The 21987-nt window shown below is 40.2% G+C and overlaps 1 protein-coding gene across 1 annotated transcript in view; it reads right to left on the reverse strand.

The window, feature by feature from the left end:
- Ankrd55 (ankyrin repeat domain 55) overlaps nt 1-21626 on the reverse strand; it is a 73054-nt gene extending 51428 nt beyond the window's left edge. Inside the window, exons 1-4 of the mRNA XM_026385952.2 lie at nt 21533-21626; nt 14992-15122; nt 11364-11473; nt 3027-3087 (exon numbers count right to left, since the gene is read on the reverse strand). Of these exons, the coding sequence (XP_026241737.2) occupies nt 3027-3087; nt 11364-11473; nt 14992-15122; nt 21533-21626 (396 nt within the window). The remainder of the gene's footprint in view (nt 1-3026; nt 3088-11363; nt 11474-14991; nt 15123-21532) is intronic.
- Nucleotides 21627-21987: the final 361 nt, after the last annotated feature.

The raw sequence follows: 21987 nt of genomic DNA on the forward strand, positions 1-21987 counted from the left end.
AGTTCAGATCAGGACGGCCTCTAAAGTGACATTCACTACCCTGAAATAAAATGGCATCAAGTTTCGTTTTATGTGAGCAGTCACAGGATGGTTTCAGGAATTATTTTTTCTTTCTCTTTTTGTCTCTCCATTCTTCAATTTCAGTTTTTAATCTAATAATCTGTTGATCATGTCAGATTTCTACTAATTGATTATTTAGCCCTTAACCCTTATGTTGATAAGCTTGTGTTCCTTCAGTCATTTCTGGAAAATAACTACTTTAAACTTGGAAGATGTCATGACTGTTCGGTGCTCTTGTCACCAGGAAACTGGAATGCGGCACCAGCACTAACTTACCCTCTTCCTCGTTGCTTCTGGCCTTGTTGTTCTTGCTTCTGGGTGTTTAGCAGAAGTAGGGTGGGTCTATCTGTTTTAAATGTTATCCCTGCATCCCCCCCATATACAATTTGTAAGTTACCTCGTACTTGGAGCTCATTGAAAACTGATTGGAAGAAGAGTGTTTGTTCAAAACGTTGAGAAGAGAAATATGAAATGAAAGTAATGAAAAGCCTCAGCTGTGTTCTTTCTACTTCTTAATCATCTCCCCCTTCCACCTTTGCAAATATGTACTAATTGGCTCATATTAGCAACTACATATACATATATATATGCATATATGTAATATACACACATATGAGTACATGTCTGTGTACACATGCATCTCTTTCTCCATATCTGTGGCCTTCATATCTATGGGTTCAATCAACTGCTGTTAGAAAATATTTGGGAAACAAAATTGTGTCAGTGCTAAACATGTACAGACTTTTTCTTATTATTATTCCTTAAACGTATATCAACTATTTACATAGCATTTACATTGTTTTAGATCTTATAAGTCATCTAGAGGGGAGTGAAAGTGTTGTGTGATCCGAGACAGGGAGGCGTCCAACCTCAGACCCAGGCTGCAAGCAGGGGCTTTTTGCTGTGGTCATTAATGCTGGTCAGGAGAAGGCCTTTTACCAAAAGGCTCAAAACAGATGATTTAAAGTGTATGGGGGGTTGTATAGGCTATTTACAGATACTACATCCTTTTATTTATTTTATTTGACTTTATTTATTTATTTAGCGGTCCTGGGATTAAATTCAGAAGCATATTACTGTTGAGCTAAGTCTGAAGTCCCTTTTTATTTTTTATTTCAAAGGATGCAAAATTGTGATGCAACCTCCACTTTGCAATCCTCCTGCCTCAAATTACAGAGTTGTTGGGTTTATAACTATGTGCCACTGCACCTGCCTACACCATTCAATATAAGGGATTTGAGCATCTTTAGGTTTTGGAATCATAAGGGGGTCCAGGAACCAATCCCCCATGGATACAGAGGGATAACTGTGTATTAAATACATAAATATTATGAAAAACACAGGCAAGCATTAACACTTGGTTTTAGATGGGTTTCAGACCTGCTGTGACAAAGTCTGAAGAGGAAGCTGTGACATCGAAAAGAAAGTGTTTCTTTTGAGGCTGCTGCTCTCTGAGCTTAAAACCCGGGGGTCCAAATGCTGGTGTAATAGCAGGAGGAGTCTTTTTCACAGAGGCCACTTTGCATGAGGAAAAATCAAGGACTTTACCACCTTTTATCTGCAAGGTATTACAATGAGTATTCTTCAAGAGATCTGCTTCTGCTATCATTGTTCACCAGCCTAGAGCCTCCCAGGGTGGGGAGAAATTAGAACTGTGCCTTGCTGAGGGGCCGTAGTTCAACTGAGGGGTGGACAGTGTTGAAGTCTGTAAGTGGACTTTAGCTTTAGGGTATGGATGACTGGTCACCTTCCTAAATAAGAATCATGGTAGGCGGGTGACAGCCAGGACTGGAGGTGGAGGAAGTGTTTGGTAACTGGCCTCAGATATAGAAGTTCCCGATCTGCTGACCACTCAAGTGTCCTGCTTTCATACCATGGGCAGAGAGTGATCAGGGGGACTGTCTCATCCCCGGTTCTCATTTTTAAAGCAGAAGTTTAAAAACAGTGCAATCTTCTGTCCTCTGAGGTTTGGCTTCAAACCACTGAACATTTGGGGAGTGAAAGCGTTGTGTGATCCGAGACAGGGAGGCATCCAACCTCAGACCCAAGCTGCAAGCAGGGACTTTTTGCTGTGGTCATTAATGCTGGTCAGGAGGAGGCCTTTCACCAAAAGGCTCAAGACAGATGGAGGTCCAGTGCACGAGGAAACTCTTGGGGGGCTCCACCCCCACCCTATTGTCTGGCCAGCTGGCTTTCTTGAAAAACAATGTAGTGTGGCACCTTGTTTAAATGCATTTTTAATGTTTTAAAGCCTTCTTAATACTACCAGAACTTCTTGGGGAAAGTGCAGCCAAACCAAGCACAAATTTATAAAGAAATTCCACCAAACACCAGGTATTTAAATTGGTTTTAAGAAGCTTGTTAAATTGGGCCAACTAGTGAAAATCAATGCTGCTTTTTAAAAGTGTTACGGATACATAACAAGACCTAAGCTATTCCAGGGCAGCTATGTAGAGTCCGACCCACCTTCTCTTATGAACTTTACTCAAGGGCAGAGGGGTGCGGGCATCCCACTTTTGGGAAGCTTTCCATGATATTGCCTTTGCAAGATCACTGAGATTAATTATGTGGCCTCTGGAGTAGGTAGCCTGGAATGACTCACTCTCTGTCCTCTTTTGCTCAGAGAGAACACATCTGGAGCCATCATTTGTCATCTATGTTTCAGGGACTCGAGAAGACAGGAGAGAGAGCAGTATTTATTTCTCAATGTCCAGAGGGAAATTACAAAATTTCAGTCATATGATTAATGCTAATGTACTTAATGCAATAAAGCCCTTCCCTGTTAGAACTACTCACACCCACATTTCCTCCTGAGAATTAACAATGGAGACACCTACCCTTTCAGAGTAGGAACACAAAAATGTGCTCCATTTCCTCCTTTGTGAGAGGAAGAACCAGGGTTCAGAAGAGCCCTTCCCTCCACTCTGGCAAGCAAATGGGCCACCTGTGGCCTGAAGGTGACTCACCTCATTGTCCTGGTGATTGATCTCACTGGGGTTGGACTGCTGCAGCAGGACTGTCAAGAGTCTGTAAGGGAAAACAGAAGGGGCTCAAGAGAAGATTCTCAGGGCTCTTAGAATTGGTATAAAAACATGACATTAGACATATAGACAGTTGCAGGTCTACAAATGAAGATGAAGGTCTTTCCACTTATCTGAGAAGAGAAAGCAGTGTAGTAAGTAAGAAGATACCTGAGAAGAATCCCCCTTCTTCTCCCACCTTCTCCCAATTTGGTATCCTTGGAAGGCGATGGACAAGATGAGTCTTCAGGTTCAACTTATTCCCCAGGCCCACTTTATGTCACCTAGGCATGCACTTCAAGAACCCAAATCATCCAGTGCTTACTCTATTAATTTCACATATATTCACCCAGGACTTTCAAAACTGCTTCACTCCTGGCTACCTATATGTCATGCTTTTTAGATGCATAGATTATGCTGGGAGATAGTCAGCATTTAGTTTGCCCCTTCCTGAACCCTGCCACTATTTAGCTCAGTGACTCCAGGCAAGTTATTAACTTCTTTGCATAGGCTTCTTCCTCTGTGATGAGGGGGCAATAAATACCCATTTTACAGCTCAGTGTGAGGAGTACATGAGTTAATATGCATAAAGCATCAAGAGAATGCCTGGAAAACAGAAAGTGTTATTTCTGGAAATCTTAACCCTTGAAGTTTGAGCTTTGGCCTGTTTCAGAATAACCAGGGGAAATTTTTAAAACCACAGATGCCTGGACTCTATACACAGGGTTTCTAACCCCATAGATCTGGGAGAAGTTTAGCTTCTACAGTTTAAAAAAGTGGTTCAGATTGCCCAGATCATTATAATGTCATGTGTAGCTTAAAAAAAATAAAATTTAAAAAAATAATAATAAAAATTAAAAAGTGATTCAGAATATTCTGGGAACATTCAAGTTTAGAAACCCTTGAGAAAGGTACTGAATGAGTTAATCAATGGACACCATCATGAGGATGAAGAATAATGTATGGGTAGCCTATAAAAGATATTCAAAGTTATTTTGAAAAAATTATTTTTGAAAAGTAAAATTGTTAAGTCTCTTTCTATTTTTTCCTTTTTTTTTTTCTTTTCTTTGGTGCTGGGGATCAAACCCAGGGCCTTGTGCATGCAAGGCAAGGACTCTACCAACTGAGCTATATACCCAACCCTGTTTAGTCTCATCCTCGATCCAATTTTTATTGTCTCTCATCTTAGATGACATCTAAAGACCTACCTATTAAATTGCTACTCACAATAGAAAAAAGATGGACTAATCATATTGCCTTCACAGTAAATGTGATAAATGGGAATGGAATTCTTGTTATTTGTTGTGGGGGTGAAATAGTCAGGAAGTCTATAGTTGGAATCTAGTCTAATCCTGGTCATTTGTGGGGAGCCAAGAGGCTATGAGATTTAATTCTGGGCCTCACTGTTGAGTGACCTCTGAGCTTCTGTATCCTCATGTGTACAACAGAGGGCATAACATCAGGAGTGTAGAGAATAGAGCCACACACAGGTGGAATGATCCCATATGGCTGCTTATGCATGGGGGCCAGGGCTTAACTGGTAACAATCTCCATTCTCTCTCTCTCTCTCTCTCTCTCTCTCTCTCTCTCTCTCTCTCTCTCTCGCCATTACTTAATCTCAGGGCCCACTGGTCTGAAGTACTGGGGGAGGTAGGAGGGGAAGGTAGGAGATGATCTGTGGTCCAGGATGGTTATCCTCCACTAATCCCAAGCAGACTGATTTTACCCATAGCCAGACAGGATCTTCCTGGTTCCTCCAGCACAGAGCGATATTATTGAGGGGACAAGCTCTCTCTAGATTAGAATGAGGGTGAGCAGAGCAAGATCTCTTGTCATATTTGGGTGGGCCTCCAAAGGTTGTGGGATGAACCCTCTACCTGGATGTTTCTTTTTTTGCCTCTCAAATTCATTCTCCACTCTGCAATGACCTGTTCTGAGGCTGACCTTGAAGGATGGCATCATCCAGGTCTTCTCACCTCTGAATTCCCATTAGGTTTCATAGTGGAAGCACTTGCAGGGGGAGAAAGCCACTCCCCTACTGGCGATGGTTGCTTTCCACTATCAAAGTCCTCTCCCACAGCCACACCTCTAAGAGGGTCCCTTAGAGCCTTACCTTGCCCCTTTGGGTCATGGTTGTTGAGACATTTTCCTGCTTTTTGGGGGGAAGTGAGGTGAATGAGGAGTTACCTTATCATCTCTTGTGGTTATTGTTAAATAGTCTTTCATTGGACATTCCTCAGTTGCCATCTTTCAACATCCCCTGTCTTCACTGCCATGACCCTGATTGATATATGCCAATCTGTGTTGCCTGGCTCCATCTGATGTCCAAGTCTCTAAAACTCATTGATCTTTAAAGCTTGACACAAATTTACTGAGGAAGTCTCTCTCTCTCTCTCTCTCTCTCTCTCTCTCTCTCTCTCTCTCTCTTACTTACTTTATGAAAGCAAAGAATTTGAGGCCCACATAACTTGTTAAGGCCACTACAGGATGCCTTGGTGATCCCGCCTGAACCGAAGCTAGGTGTGGTGCTTCCTTGCTATTCTGTGTTATGAAGGTAATCTGCAAGAACTTGCTCACATCAATTGTAATTACCAGACAGCTTGTAGACCTCTTTGTCTTGTTTTCCCAGAGCTCCCATTTTGTGCTATGGTGACCAGGAGTATTTTTGCCCATAACTCTCATTAGCACCACTTCAAACTCCGACCTGCTCTTGATCTCTAAGACAGCAGGCTTGATCTTCAGTATGTGAGTGACAAGAGCATAGAGGTGGGGCCAGATTAACCTGCCTGTCAGAATCTTTAGTCCCTGCCAACCGTCAAGGACCTTGGGCAAACTCTTAAGGCCCACATTTTCTTATCTGCAAAAATGGAGAAAAACTACATTTTCTTATCTATAAAATAGTATCAATGCCTAAAAATTTGCTATGACTTAAGTTATGAAAAGCACTTAGAATAGCTTTTATGTGCCACTGTATATTCTATTATAATGATTACCATTTTTAAAAGCTCTTAGCTTGTCTTTTCTAGGTCCTCCCTGGTCACCATTAGGTAATTCATAGGGGTAAGGGTATCAGCTAGAAGCATCCTATGGGCAATTACTTCTGTAAAAGTTTCTGTTTTCCCAGCCTCTAAGGCTCCCTGGTGCTAGCTAGCCCAGGGATGATTGGGGGAAATAGTTTTTATGCCAGTGGTCTCCCCTTCCGGCCCCTGAAGCAGGATGTGAGAGCATGCTATAGTGAAACGTCTGGTCTGCCGCAGGTTAGGGCACATCACTTGGTAACTAGAGAACAGGACCCCAAGGAAATGATTTCCTTCCTCCCTCTGGCTGTAGTCAAGTGTGTTGAAAAGAGGCAGAGCTGCTGGAGCTGGGGGAGGGGCGAGGGAGGTGGTAGAACCTGCTGGTTACCATAGAGACCATGAAAAAGGCCTTCAGAGAATCCTGTGGCTGCTTTCAGAGGAAATTGCTGCTTGCCTTCCAACACTAGCATGTGCAGCATTGTACAAACACAACTCTGTTCTCTTTGGAGCTTTGTCTTAATGATCATGCCCCCTCTTTCACACAGGCGCCCTCTGAATGTCCCAGCCAAGGGAGCAAGAAAAGTCCTGGGGAGCTGAAAGGCAAAAAACTTGGACCTGCTGAGAAAGCAGAGTGTCCAAAGCAGCAAGGGGACTTATGATCTGAAACCTGTGCTCTTTTGCTTTTATCAACCCAATGTGCCTTCTTGTCATAATTATAAACCACTTATCCCTGTATCTGCTTCAATCTCCATTGCAGTGGAATTCAGCTAAGGATATGGACGGGACTGATTGGTTTAGGACAGGGTTGTTTCCTTCAGAGAACCTCTGCAGGCAGAGGGCTAACTGAAGTGTCCCTCTGACTTGTTTATAGGCAGCTTCGGTTTGAAGCTTCCCTTTGAATAACTTCCAGCGAGTGCCAAGTAGGAGCTTGCTGTTTGGAATTCTAAGGGTCAGCAGATTTTGAAACCAATGTAAACACTTTGTACAAGGCCATGCACGCTTACTGTTAGGAGGAAAATGCAGATGTATCTGCACTAACAAAGGAAGCAAAAGAGGTTTTGGGGAGTTGAATGGTTGAATTTAATGTTCATTGGGTCTGGAATGTAGCAGCAGTCCATGTCCCCAGGGCAAGACAATACTCCAACATCTCTTGCAGTCGATGTGTGTGCATACCACTGGGATGTGGGACTGCATGTACACAGATCTATGTATAGGTACATATTTTTTTGTGGACCATGTGAAAGTCCAAGGTGAAGGTCAGGGTAGGAGCCGGTAGAGTGGCAGTTAAAAGGGTTCCATTCTTTACTGATGATCTGTGGTATTTATTTCTTTCCATTATCATCATCATCATCATCATCATCTTCATCATGATTATTGTCATTCATATCATCAATATCATCACCCTTCTCATCATCACCAATACTTTCTGAACACGGCAGTGTACTGGGGGCTGTGTTCAGCTGTTTCTGTACCTTTTTCTGAGTTACTTCTCCCTGGTTTCCTATAAGGTAAGGGTTACATTCTGCCTACTTTCTAGAAAATAAAGCTAGTTTAGCCATGATACATTAAATCCCTCAGGATAAAATGATTGGCAAGAGAGGAATGTCTGACTCCCGGTCACCCTTGACCTCAACCCAATGAGCTTTTAAGTGGCTTTCAGTTACATGGAGTAATACAAGAAAAGTGAAGAAAGAAGACAAAAAGAAAACAAGGGCAGAATAAAGACGTAATCTATAGTCCTATAGCCAGGGGTGAAACTCAAATTGGGGTTTCAATATTCTAAACATAGAAAAAAAAAACACAATCATAATTCAGTGTCCATATAATAAAAATAATTTCTCTGGAGAAGCACATCAATTCCTCCTTTAGTAGAATACTTTTTCCTTGTGGTTTCTTGTATAGGATTTTTCAGATGCTGTAATGAATAAAATATGTCCTGACAATGAGCCAGTAAGGCTGTTTCTTATAAGGCCAAGTGCTTATGGCAAAATATGGTCATAATAAATTCTACAAGTTCCATAGTAACAAGTCCCAGGAGCACAGCATACCCATTGGGCAGGTTATCTTCACACATGCAGTGAGCAATTCATTAGCTTTCCTGTGCCTGCCTCAGTTTCCTCATAGAAATGTTTCCTACTGCATCGAGGAGTGGTAAAGATCAAATGAGGAAGAATATAGAAAGCACTTAAAATTTTGCTCATGGCATGGTATTAACCAGTCATCTTTCTCTACGTCCTCCTTATTGTCATAAATTAAGTACAGACTTGTACACTTAAGTGGTCAGCCAAGATGGCCTAAGGTCATGCAGACTCACTTGACCTAATGGAAGGTTTCTGCCTCCCTCATTTTGGTTGTAGGATTATGAAGTACCTACAAGCTGAACCATTTCTTCTTTTATTTTTTAGTATATAATTTTAGTTGTTGGTGAACCTTTTTTTTTTTTTAATTTGTATGTGGTACTGAGAATTGAACCTAGTGCCTCACACATGCTAGGTAAGTGCTCTTCCATTGAGTTACAACCCCAGTCCTGTACCATTTCTTTTTTTTTTTTTTCTCAGAAAACAATTCTAAGTTTATGCTGATACTCAAATGGTGATTATAGCCAGCTCTGCAGAGAGGATGGCTTGGGTACTTTCTACTTTAAACATTTAATGCAAATGTTATTAAAACCTGCCATGACCATAAAATTTCTCAACAAAACTACCATAAAATATGTAATTTTTAGCAATGCAATTCCTTTAAGGCAAGGTGGTTTCCAAATGTTCTGTAGGTAATTTAACTGGTTGATTTGCTATAGGGGTTGTTAGAGTTTAACCCAATTAATTTTTGGAGAACAGTTATTAGAAATAACGATTTTGGTTTTGGAATAGTTAATCTCAACTTCTGGGTTTTATTAGTTAAGGCAGCTGGTAGTATCATAACTAAAGCTGGATTTTATCTTTCAGAACCAAGTGTCCCTTTAGGACAATATAACCATGTCATCAGCACATGGGGAATTTTTGTTTTTCTTCAATTCATCCAAGAGTGGTGGCTGTGTCATTAGATATAAGAGAAGGGGAAGTTGCAATTCTGCTTTCCCAGTTATAGCAATATAAATGTAAATCTTGGAGTTTCCAGAGGCAATTTTGGTCATTGTAAGAAATAGACACAGAGGTCCACCAAAGAGGAAGTGGACTTGGATGATTACTGCAGTGATTGCAGAGGATGAACCTGATTGATTGGCCTAATTAACCTCAAATATGACTTTGACAGACCAGGCTTAGTTCAGCCCTCATGTGCAATGGGGTGATGGCAGAGTCAGCTAACTTGTCACCAAAACCCATGTACCCCTTCATAGATGAGAATTACAGATGGAAAGTCAGTTCCTGGCTAGGCACTGCATTCCCTGAAGCTCATTACACCCAGGTACGTTTGAATGACTTGTTCTTCATAGTAAAATGTGAAAAGAAGTGAATTGTGTCATTTGCAGCTAAAGGTTTTGCAGCAATAAATGAGGCTTCTCCTTACTCCTCTTTCCCACTCACAGAAGACTGAGAGGAGAGTGTTCTGCAATCTTAGAGGATGCGGAGCCAGGTGACGGGGAGGCTTGGCTCCCTGATCTTCATGTGGAGGGAAACAACCCACCACCCAAGAGCATCCACACAGAGCCATTGCACGTCCAAGAAGAGAAATAAATTTTCATAGTGTTAAAAGGTTGAAGTTTTGGGTTTTGTTACAATAGCTGTACTATTAAGTAGGCATTTTTCTTCTAGAAATAGTTAATAGATTTTAGTCTATTTTAAGTGATAATTCTGAGAAAGGCATGTAAGTGCGGTAAATTAAGGCAAAATCATATTAAAAGGTAGATCTTAAGCTTATTTTCTAAAGACCATGCTTGGAAAAACAGTATAATTTTGTGACTAAATATTTGTGTGGGTTGTCTTAAAAAGGCCCTCTTGTTTTTATCTTTTTCCCCTAAATTAATCAAAACAGAGTCATCCCCTTCCTTACATTGGATATTTATTGATTGTTGGCTGTCTGGGCTTGCTATTTCTTCTCTAAATTTCCTTGCTTTGTTGGGTTTGGGGTAAATCCTAGTTTCTGTTGTTTCTGGATATAGTCCAAGATAATAACAGGCAAGTCTTGGGGATAGTCCTGGAAATTCCCAGGCCCTTTTTACATTCCTGTTAAAGTTATTGAAATGAAGAACCTTGTTGTCTCTCAGCCTGGAAGGTTAAGGCCTGGTTCTCTGCAGCTCTGCAGAGCTTTAGGTTTTGGTTCTGGACACTGGTGTGGAGGATGAGGTATGCAGAATACACTCCCTGTGGCTGTGGTGTTGGCCTGTGGCTGAGGACTGGGGAATGCTAGATTCCTGTCAGAGGCATGTTTCGTACAGCAGAGGCGAAGGAAGAGCTCACAATGTTACTATTCCCTAGTAGGAAATGCTGTTGCCAGTGGCTGTGGGGGCCTTTCAAAAGAATGGGGACAGAAGCCAATTAGACACAGAGGAATGAAGAAGCTACCTCTGGTCCAGACAAACCTTTTTCCTTGGTGTCTTAATGTGGCCTTTTTCACCATCCCCTTTCTTCGAAGTCTGTCTCTTCATCTGGCTTCCAGGAACACACACTTCTGGTCTTCCTTCTAGCCCCCTGGCCTCCCTGTCTCAGGCTTCATTGCTTCCTTACAACTGCTGTACATGCACTAGACTCGGTTTGGACGTTAAGCTTCTGCTCAGTCCGAGCTCATTTACCCTGCTTGACTTCCTTCAAAGCACTTGTCATTATTAGAAATTATCTCATTTCTTTCATTATTAGGTATTATTTCATTCCTTTGTTTATCAGTATGCCAATGAATTCCTTTAATAGACTGTCGGCTCTGGAAAGTCAGAGACTCTGTCTTGCCTCCTATGGGTCTGTGAGGGACTAGAGCCATCTTTGGTCCATAATAAGTGCTCAGTAAATAGTTTTTCAATTAATAATTGCCTGACTAATTTTGAATGAATAAAAACATGAATTCTAATGATGTCAAATAGCAATATCTTCTTAAATCAAAATCTAGGAACAAAAGGTTTTAACAGAGGAGGAGGGGAAAGAATAAAATTAGAATTGAAGATTATTCCAGGGTATTTTGTTGCGCCCTTGTCTGTTGCAACTTAAAAAAAAAAAAAAAAAAGGATGGGTTTTTTTATTATCAGCTAGAGTGGATAGAGGGATTAGATGATTAGATGAGTTTCTAAGGCAAGTTGGATCCCTCCCAACTTGTGTGTCCTCTGAACCTGGCTGCTTACCTCACATCTGGCTCTGCAGTGGCAGCATGCAGTGGCAAACGGCCATTTTTATCTGGAATATTGTGCTTGGCACCATTTCTGAGCAGACTCACACAGCCTTCCAGCCAACCCTGAAATGCAGGAGCAACCACGTCATTATATAACACAAACTCTCATAACGTATGCCAACAGGCTTTCTCTTCCCTTCCCCCCTTCTTTGGTTTGGCTAAAGGTGTATTTGACTTGTAGTAGTTAAAGACCACGACTCCAACTTAGACACCTCAATAGAAATCTGAAGGTCTTGAAGTAAAAATTCCCAAGCTTTCTGCCCTTTACCCCATCAGATGCAGACTGATTCTAGACTCTCTCCTTTGCCTCCTCCTCCCCATTTTCGGAGTCATTCACCGATGTTACACTGATATGCTCAGGTTGCACCAGTTCCTAGGGCCACAGGTAGCATGTGATGAGGGTAATGAGCCAGCCTGGGGCTCTCATTCTGTGGACGTGACTCCTGATCATGCTTGCCAATGGTCTGACTTAAATGTCACATTCCAATTCTAACAACTGGACTTCTACACCATTTTTGAGTCTCAGCCTCCATTCTTCACCCCAGTTTATCTATGTCTGATAAATAGGCCTTGGTCCACTAGTCCAGTTTCCTTTTCTAGTAACCACACAGACAGCATCTTGCTTCTTCTACTCACCCCCTCAGTGCCCAAAAGCCTAACCCGAATCCCACTCCAATGGCTGGGACTCAGATGTTGACAGCCTGAATCCCTAAATAGGGGAGTCTCTTCAGTACTTGCCAAGGGCTCCTCATTTCTGTTTCACTCACCAGTGAGTTCCCAAAGACGCTGTGAGAACTCCCTGCTGTCTACTAATTGTGCAGATGGAGACCTTGTATTGCTACATCACATGCTTGTCCCCTGCTTAGCCAACACAGCTGGGTCATTTTCTCACTCTCTCCCATCTCAGGAGTCATCCTAGGCTAGTCCTCTCTCTCTCTCTCTCTCTCTCTCCATATTACTTTGAGCTAAATCTTTGATAACCAGGGTTAGCTTCATGCTGAGGAGTATGTAGACCTACATTTATCTAGAACCACTTGGGTTATAAGTAGACTAATAAGTAGATGAAACTATTATCATGAAGAAAAATGTGACAACTCTCTCTTTTGTTCAGAAGCAAGCTTCCTGGCCTCCTTCATTCTTGTGTAGTTAAGCTTTAAGATTTCTTAGACGAGAAAGTTAACTGAAGAATTTCCCCCTTAACATCACAATAGTGGAATCATAAAAACCCAAAATATTAATGAATGCATGAAGAAGAAGGAAGACAATGATAAGAAAAGAACCTTTTGGTTTTGAAAAGTCTGGGAAATATCTGTCAACAAAAGCATACCCAAAGTCCTGTTATAATACTGAACACAGTACTATAGAATGGACCAATATTATGTAAATCTTAAGTAGAAGCGAACATTTTTCTGGTATCGTCAGTTTTGACTCAGAGTTTACTAATACATTCAATCTGCTTTTAGTGGCTAATGTCTAAGTCATCAAGTTCTCTACTTAGAAGGAGGAAAAAAGATCAGAAGATCCAAAAGAAAGGCATGCTGGACAAATTTTAGGGTTGCCTAACATTTACAGTTTTTGAAAAGCAGATATTTTTGTGGGGGAAGATTTGAAACAGTTTTTTTTTAAAAATCATTTTGCAATATTTCCTGGAACTGTGTGTGTGTGTGTGTGTGTGTGTGTGTGTGTGGTTTTCGTTCTTTAAAAAAATAAAAAATCAGAACACCATTGAATATACCTGAAACCTTTGTCACTATTCTGAACTAACAAATGAGTTTTGTACCTAGTATGTGCTGATTTCATGTGAACTTCTCCTTCAGCTCTGATAAACTTAGGTTATTATTTTGCTACACTTTACAAATGAGGAAAGTGGCACAAGAGAGGTGAAGTGGTTTGTCCGAGGTTACACACCTATACGTGTATTTTGTAGACTGAGTTTGGAGCTGAAACTTTGCCAAGTTTCTCTTTGATACTTGAATTGGAACATTTCCAGGAATGGGTGGTGGACTTCATGGTGTACTCCCAAGACACCTCCTTTCAGCAGGGCCAGGGAGAGGACATGCCCTGGGGAGTCACACAGAGACCATGCATAGGACCTTAGGTGTCACCTTTCTAGGTTTAAAGAGTGGGTACCCCTCATAATTCACTGTCTAGGGTAGTACTTCCTTCCTTCAGTCCCTTGCCTAGCAGCTCAGCCAAAAAAATTGGAAATTTTGAATTTTAGAATGTCCAAACAAATACAGTTTTACCCACAATATTCTGTAGGCTAATGGCAGTCCACTGTAGACACCACCTCTGCCCCTTTCTTGACATCTTCACCCCAATTTTCCATTTTCCTCAGTTCAAATATCAAAAACATCTGTAGTAAGAGATGTACTAGGAAATGTGCTAGAAAAGAGGGGACTGGGGAGACAGTCACGCATCTGTCTGTGATATTGGACATCAGCTAGCACACACAGAGCAGTGCTTTTCAAACTTGAGAGGACACAAAAATTGTTAGGAAGTTGTTCAATGTGCAGACCCTGTCTCCCACCATAATCCTGTTCCTGGAGTCCAGGGAGGTCTTGGTTGTACCAGAGGAAACTGCATTTGACAAAACACTCCAAGGGATGTGGACACAAGAGATCTGTGGACCTCACTTTAAAAAATCTTCCCAGATTTGTTTGTGAGTCCAAGATAAAGAGGGCATGCACATAGAAAAATTGGGTGCAGAAGAAAACCTCTGAGAATTGGGCAACACATCATTGCAATCTATGCTAGATCATGGCAGGAAGGGGTGGTGTATGTTGGGGGGAAGGGACGTGTTTTATTTCAAGCAGGGCACCTTCAATGGAATTCATCCAGAGGGAAAGCACCGCCAGCAACAGGCAGCAATAGCAAGTGCAAGAGGCAGCAGATGCAAGGAGATGGTGGTCATGATGAAGGTTCCTAGGTACCTTGTCCGAGAGGAAGAAGAATGATATCCCCTGCATGGTGATGAGAACTTGTTTGACATGGACTTAGGTCAGCCCTGGGGCCTCCCAGAAGAACCACAGGGAGGATTTGAGAGGAGAGGGTTTGGAGATTTTCATTGAGTCTTAACCAAGCTTGCTCTAATGTTGGGAAATGCTGAACGGAAATCTCTCAAATTGGCATCACACAGCCTCTAACTTGACTGTGAACTCTGTGTTGCCCCTTATAAGTCTGGTACACCCCCTGCTTGCTACTCCCTCATTCATCCCAGTTCTCACATTCCTTAGCCTGGAGCCTCCACTCAACTAATCCTACCCCACAGATGCTAACTGGATCTTCAAAACAATACCACCTTTTCTGGGTTGTTTATGGACCCTGTTCTTAGAAGTGTCCAGAATGTCCCAAGAGAGATTCTGATATTGTGAAAACAGAAAGGAATGTTCTCAAGCGGTGACATTACTTCTATAACATTCCTTTTTACTTAACATTTGGAGGATCCTCAATGAATTAAATCCATGAAAGAACTCAAAGTGGTGATATCCATGTTGAAGATGATTAAGGTAAAGCTTCAAGTTCTATTGCATTAATCCACACCCTGTTCCTCAGCCCCTTTAACCCACTCGAGTCCATACCAGGTAGGTTGCCAGGCATAAACTTGTACGGCCATAAGCATCCTGCATATTAATGTTGGCTCCCATCTTCAGAAGCAGCTTCACCGTGTCCACTTGGCGTCCAGAAACCGCATGCATCAAGGGTGTACATCCTGCAATGAGACATTTCAACGGCCTTTAAAAATGTCCGACTTATGAAATTAATGAGCAGATTTTATTTGCCTCTCTGTTTTGCTCTTTGTAACACAAACCCAGCTGTTGAACTGTGTGGGATTGAAGAGAGATGAAGAGGATTATTGCTACATTTATGTAAACTATTCTTTCTGACTTTTTTCCCCAATCTTCTGTAATTTTGCATAATTGATTAAAACATTTGAGGACAATGAGAAAAATTACTTATTGTTGTTCCAGGGATCCACATAATTTGGAATCAAATAGGCAGGTTTATCCTGACTTGGCTTGGACAATGCAGAATCTGGAAATGTGTAGAAAGCAGCTTCAGCCAGGTATACTTCTATTGAAGGTAGTGATGGAATCTCAGCCTTAGGTTATAGAAATTTTAACTAAAAGGATCTACTTGTACTGAATACTTCTCTGTTTTCAGAACCAATATAGCCAACAGTATTTGATTTTTAAGTATATTTTCTTCCTGAGTAAAAACAGAGATGAAATTCCACATTGTGATGAACTTTGCAGGGCTGTTGGAACCAGCCAGCTAGTGAGGTGGAATCCAGGTGCTTCACATTCCTTTAAGCGAAGAAGAAACCAAACACCAGACACAGGCACTCCTCCAACTCAGACTTGTTCAGATGTCTTTTGACAAGATTCATGGTGAATTGTGATTCTTCCCTGGATGAACTGCAAGCTTTGACCCTCAGAGATCCCCGAGGGCAGGAATAGCCCAGGATGTTCTCACAGAAAGATTGCATCCAGCAACCCAGTTTCTTCCTAAATCTCTCCCTTCCAAACTCTTTCAGGCATCTGTGCTGCGTGGAAACAGCAATGAAATGCTGTGTCTTAAAATAGTAGTGAGTTTCCTTTCTTCCCTCCCTTCCTCCCTTGTTCCTGTCAACAAGTGGTAGTTATAACGACTGGGTCAAAAAAGAACATGTTGAAAAGGAAATTATTGAAGCATTTTGAATCTGAAATAGTCAGTATATAAAACTAAAGAATTCCTGAATATTATTTTCAAAAAATTACTTTCCTTGTCTAGCTAACGTTTTTATTTATTTATTTTTATCCCAAATATTGAGGATCAAACCCAGGGGCTTTCTGCCACTGAGCTACATCTCTGGTCCTTTTTATTTTTTGTTGCATCAGGGTCTCACTAAGTTGCCAGGACTGGCCTTGAACTTGTGAACCTCCTGCCTCAGCCTCCTAGTTCCTGGGATTGTAGGTGTGTCCCACCACACCCAGCTCTATCTATCTTGAGATCCTAGATTATATATAAATTTCCTTAAAGAACCCCTCCAACTAGATCCCAAGTTACAGGCTCTTATCATGCTTTATTTTTCTTTCATAACTCTTTTAACACTTTGTAAGTATGCATTTTTTGGGGGTAATTATCCTCTGAGTTGTAAGTTCTAAAGGGAAGAAACCTCATCCCTTGAGCTCATCACTAGGTCCTGGGAGCCAACCACTACACCTAGAGCATAGAAGATGTTAACAAATGAATAGCTGAATGATTACGGAACATTTCTTATTTTAAGATAATCTTACTGAGTTATCTCTGAGGTTTAGAGAGAATGGATGGAAGATTCATTTCCAAATGGACTCCAAAATTTATTTTAAGTTGACATTCCTGACTGTCCTTGTTGATAATACAAAAATACACACACACACACACAAATACAAACTCAAAATAGAACAAATAAGAGAGTACATCATTGATGCTGTATATAAAATTAAAAACATATTAAAGGAATTCCTATAAACAAAAGCAATGGGAAAACTAACAAAGCAAGCAACCAAAAACAAAATAAGGTTCTTAGGAATAGATCTCACAGAAGAAGACCAAGATGTGTAGACAAAATCATTAAACTTATTAGATGATATAAAAGAAGAACTAAACATGGAAAGATATACAATGTTTACAAAGGGAAAACTCAATATCAATTTCATGAAACTGAACCTATAAATTTAGTGCAATTGCAGTAAAAATTCAACTAAGCTTTTGTGAAACCTGAAAAAAAAAATCTTAAAATTTATCTCGAAGAGTAAAGTAACTACAACAACAACAACAACAACAAAAGCCCCTCCCCCCCATCCCCAGGATTTAATAGTAAAACAAAGGGAGGGAAATTGCCTTATTAACTGACAAGAATTATTATAAAGTTTTGATTGCTGAAACAATGAATAGATCAACAGAGCAGAAAAGTGAGCCCGAGGAACATTCCAACCTACAAAGGAACTCAGTGTGTGACTAAAAGACAATACAAATCAGAAAGAAAAAAGTTATTTAATAAATGGTGCTGACCACCTGGTGATACAGAGGGATAAGTTAAAATAAAATCCAGACTTCATACCATATATTAACATAGTCCAGATGGATTAGAGACCAAATATGAAAAGCAAAATTTAACAAATTTCTAAAAGAAAATATAGATTCTTATCTTTCTAACCTCAAGATTGGCAAGGCTTTACTGAAGAAGACGTAAAAATCATAAACTGCAAGGAAAATACTTTTTTAGACGTTGATGGACCTTTATTTTATTCATTTATTTATATGTGGTGCTGAGAATTAAACCCAGTGCCTCACACAGGCTAGGCAAGTGCTCTACCACTGAGCCACAGCTTCAGCCCAGGAAATATTTTATTAAATTCTATTATATTCAAATTTAAAATTTCCATATAAGAAAATTCTGATACCTTCTATATAAGGTGCCATTAACAAAAAACATATTGGGAGAAGATATTTTAATTTATAAAACCAAGAAAAGATTATTTGCTAAAGTTAATAAAGAACAAGTCAACAATTCAACAACCTAAGAGAAGAAAAAGTCAGACACATACACATATATACAAGCAATTCACAAAAGAGAAAACACAAACAAATGAACATATAAAAATTACCTCACAAATACATGAGGGTTGCATTTTTCTTTTCAATGTATGTGTCTTTTATTTCACTTCATTAACTTTTTGAACTGCCTTTTTATGCTTGTATTGATTGCACTAGGCTGGACATGAGAGGTGAAAGTGGACATTCATGCCTGAGGTGAAAATTTATGCCTTGTTCTTGATTTTGGGATCAAAGCATTTGACTTTTACCACAAAGTAAAATATTAGCTCTGGGTTTTTTGTAGATTTTTTTTTAAATAAGAGACAGGATCTTGCTATATTTCTCACCCTAACTTTGAAATCATTATCCTCCTACCTCAGCCTCCTGAGTAGCTGGTACACAGTCTCATTCAACCACACCTGGCTTTGTAGATAATCTTTATCATATTGAGAAAGTTCTCACCTCTTCCTATTTTTCTGAGATTTTAAATTATGAATGTTACTAAGTTTTGTCAAAAGCTTCTTCTGTATCAATGGAAGTGAATACATGCTTTTTCTTCTTTATTTGGTTAACTTGGTTGATTACGATGACTTTTAAATGTTGAGCCAGCAACTTGGAAATCAGTATGGAGATTCCTGGGAAAGCTGGGAATGGAACAACCATTTGACCCAGCTATTGCCCTTCTCGGACTATTCCCTGAAGACCTTAAAAGAGTGTACTATAGGGATACTGCTACATCGATGTTCATAGCAGCACAATTCACAACAGCTAGACTGTGGAACCAACTTAGATGCCCTTCAATAGATGAATGGATTAAAAAATGTGGCACTTATACACAATGGAGTATCACTCAGCACTAAAAAAAAATGACAAAATCATGGAATTTGCAGGGAAATGGATGGCATTAGAGCAGATTATGCTAAGTGAAGCTAGCCAATCCCTAAAAAACAAATGCCAAATGTCTTCTTTGATGTAAGGAGAGCAACTAAAAACAGAGCAGTGAGGAAGGGCATGAGAAAAAGATTAACATTAAATAGGGACAAGAGGTGGGAGGGAAAGGGAGACAGAAGGGAAATTGCATGGAAATGGAAGGAGACCCTCATTGTTATACAAAATTACATATAAGAGGATGTGAGGGGAAAGGGAAAAAAATCAAGGGAGAGAAATGAATTACAGTAGATGGGGTAGAGATAGAAGATGGGAGGGGAGGGGAGGGGGGATAGTAGAGGATAGGAAAGATAGCAGAATACAACAGTCACTAGTATGGCAATATGTAAAAATGTGGATGTGTAACCGATGTGATTCTGCAATCTGTATACGGGGTAAAAATGGGAGTTCATAACCCACTTGAATCAAATGTATGAAATATGATATGTCAAGAGCTTTGTAATGTTTTGAACAACCAATAAAAAAAGAATGAATAAATAAATAAATATTGAGCCAGATTATAGCTCTAGGAACTCTGCCATCTTCCCATCATTGTGTATAATTCTTCTCATATATTACTGAATTTGGTTTACCCTGATTTTATTAAGGAGTTTTGAATTCACATTCATGAGAACTATTGGTCTGTAGAATTTTTTAAATAGAGTCTTTGTCTAGTTTTGATTCAAAGGTAATATTAGCTCATAAATATAACTGACAAGTTGTATTGTTCCCTTATTCTGTTTTCTGGAAGCCATTCTGTAGAATTGATGCAGAGTGTTCTTTAGAAGTTTGTAGATATCTCCAGTAAGACCATCTTGGCCTAAAGATATACTTTTTGAGGAAATTAAAAATTGTAAATTCAATTTCCTAAAGAGTTTACAAAGGAATATTCAAATCACCAATTTTCTACTGGTTGCATTGTAGCAATTTATGTGAAAATTTTGTTAGCACATATTAATTGTACATAGTAATGAGGCTCAGTGTGATATTTCCAAACATGCAAAGAACATGCACTAATCAAATCCAATCTTCATTTTTCCACCCAGTTTGTTGTTTTTTGAGGAATTGATCCATTTAACTAAATTGCCAAGTTTATGTGTGTACATTTTTGTTGTATTTCCTTCTTCCATTTAGACGTCTGGCAGGGTTTGCAGTGATCTCCTGATTTTGCATTCCTGAAGGTGGTAATTTGTATCTTCTTCCACTTTTTGTTTGGCAGTATTGCTAGAAGTCTGTCAACTTTATCTTTCAAAGAATCAGTCCTTTATTTTACTGATTTTCTCTGTTTTTCTGTTTTCAGTTTCAGCTTTTCTCTTTATTATTTTTTCCTTCTGCTTGTTTTGGGGTTAAACCATTTTGCTCTTCTTTTTCTAAGCTCTTGTGGTGGGGAGAGCTTAGATTAATTAATGATTGAGGTTTCCTCTCTTTTCTAACATATGTATCTGTTTTAGTATATAAAGTTCCCTCTTAACATTGTTTGATTTATTGGCATTTATTGATTGTTCATTTGATTTGAGATCTTCCTGTTTCTTCGTAGGACAAATAATTTACATATATTGGTCTATTGGATATTATGTGATTCTTGATTTACTCTATTTTAGCAGGCTTCCTTAGACACTGTTCAAAGAAAGGAAGAAAAGGGGGTGACATCTCCTTATGGCAAAGTGGGATTATAAACCCAGATTCCCTGCTTGGCTTCCATTGAAATCTGAAGAGGACTCTTGGTTATTACTGGGTGCTGTTCGAGGTCCTAACTTTCAGCAAGGCCTCCCTCTGACATCATACTGCAGGTAAGAGAAGGGGGACCTGAATGCCAGGTGGGAGTGGAGGTGCAGGCTCCCCACTAGGTCGTTGCTAGAGTAAGTTGCCTGGGGTCACAGTGGGTGTGTGTGGCGGGGGTGGTGATGGCTGTAATAGAACCATCATTGTCTAAAAAGTTTTCTGTCTTGCTAAGCTGTTTCTTTCCTGGTGGTTTGGCTAGAAAATGCAAATTTTTGGTTGGGACATTTTTGTCTGTGTCTGTTGACATTTCTGGGTTGCCAGTTTCTTCACCTCCAACTCTGGAATGTACCAGGCAAAAGGAAACCCAGAGTACTTACCACTATGTCATTCCTTGGGCTCCAAGGTCTTAGCCAGTCTGTCATTTTCTCTCCATCTTCCAGAGTTTTCTTATGTTGATTTTATACAATTTTATAATGTCCAGCGTCTTTAGTTGTACTTACCAGAAAGGATAGAGGGAAAAGCACATTCACTCCCTCTTCCCAGAAGCCCAAGTCCTTGCTCTCTAAGAGTTACACTTTTCCAACATCCATTGCCACGAAAGGTAACCTACTCTCTCCATGACCCTGTTAGAACAGCCTGGCCTCTCTGCTTTGCTCACTCATATGAAGATAAAGGAAATAAACGAGCTGACTTTATTCTGAGTGATGATGTAAAAGAATTTGAAGCTTTCTAACACCTTTTTTTTTTTAAAAGAAATATTGCAGTATTTGCACATAGCCACAGGTAATAAATATATCCTGCAGTACCAAAGTGTACTGTCACAAGTAATTTTAAAAATCATAATCATCTCAAAACATCATCTCAAAAGGATAAAACATAACAGCCTAGATTTAAAGTGTGTAAAGATCTCACCTTCGCTATCACAGCATTCTAGGATCGAGGGGTCTTCCCGGATCACCGAGGTCAGAGCATTGACATCTCCGTTAGATGCTGCCTGATAGACCATGGTCAGGTCAACTTCTTCAGATGAGTCACCTTTATGAATCAAACAGACACCCTGTTAGTGAGTGGAGTGAGTTTGTTCAAAGAATAACCACCTAAATCATCACCCACACGAGTGATTCATTAAACCTCTCTAGTGAATCTGGGCAGGCAGCTGAGTCATCCCGATCACTGCACCTTTACCACTTCTGGAGGAGGGTGGGCTAGTGTAACACCACTGTATGTTGGAAAGGAAACTGAGGGATTCGACGTTCTTTGAGATTTTGTGGTTCTTTCCAGGCATTCGGGTTTCTCAAAATCAGTGAAGACCAGAGGGGGAAGGGGGCCCTCATCTTGGTTCTGTGTTTCATTTTTGATCTGAAGCA

The sequence above is a fragment of the Urocitellus parryii genome, chromosome 1 (genome assembly GCF_045843805.1).
Source record: "Urocitellus parryii isolate mUroPar1 chromosome 1, mUroPar1.hap1, whole genome shotgun sequence".
Taxonomy (NCBI): domain Eukaryota; kingdom Metazoa; phylum Chordata; class Mammalia; order Rodentia; family Sciuridae; genus Urocitellus; species Urocitellus parryii.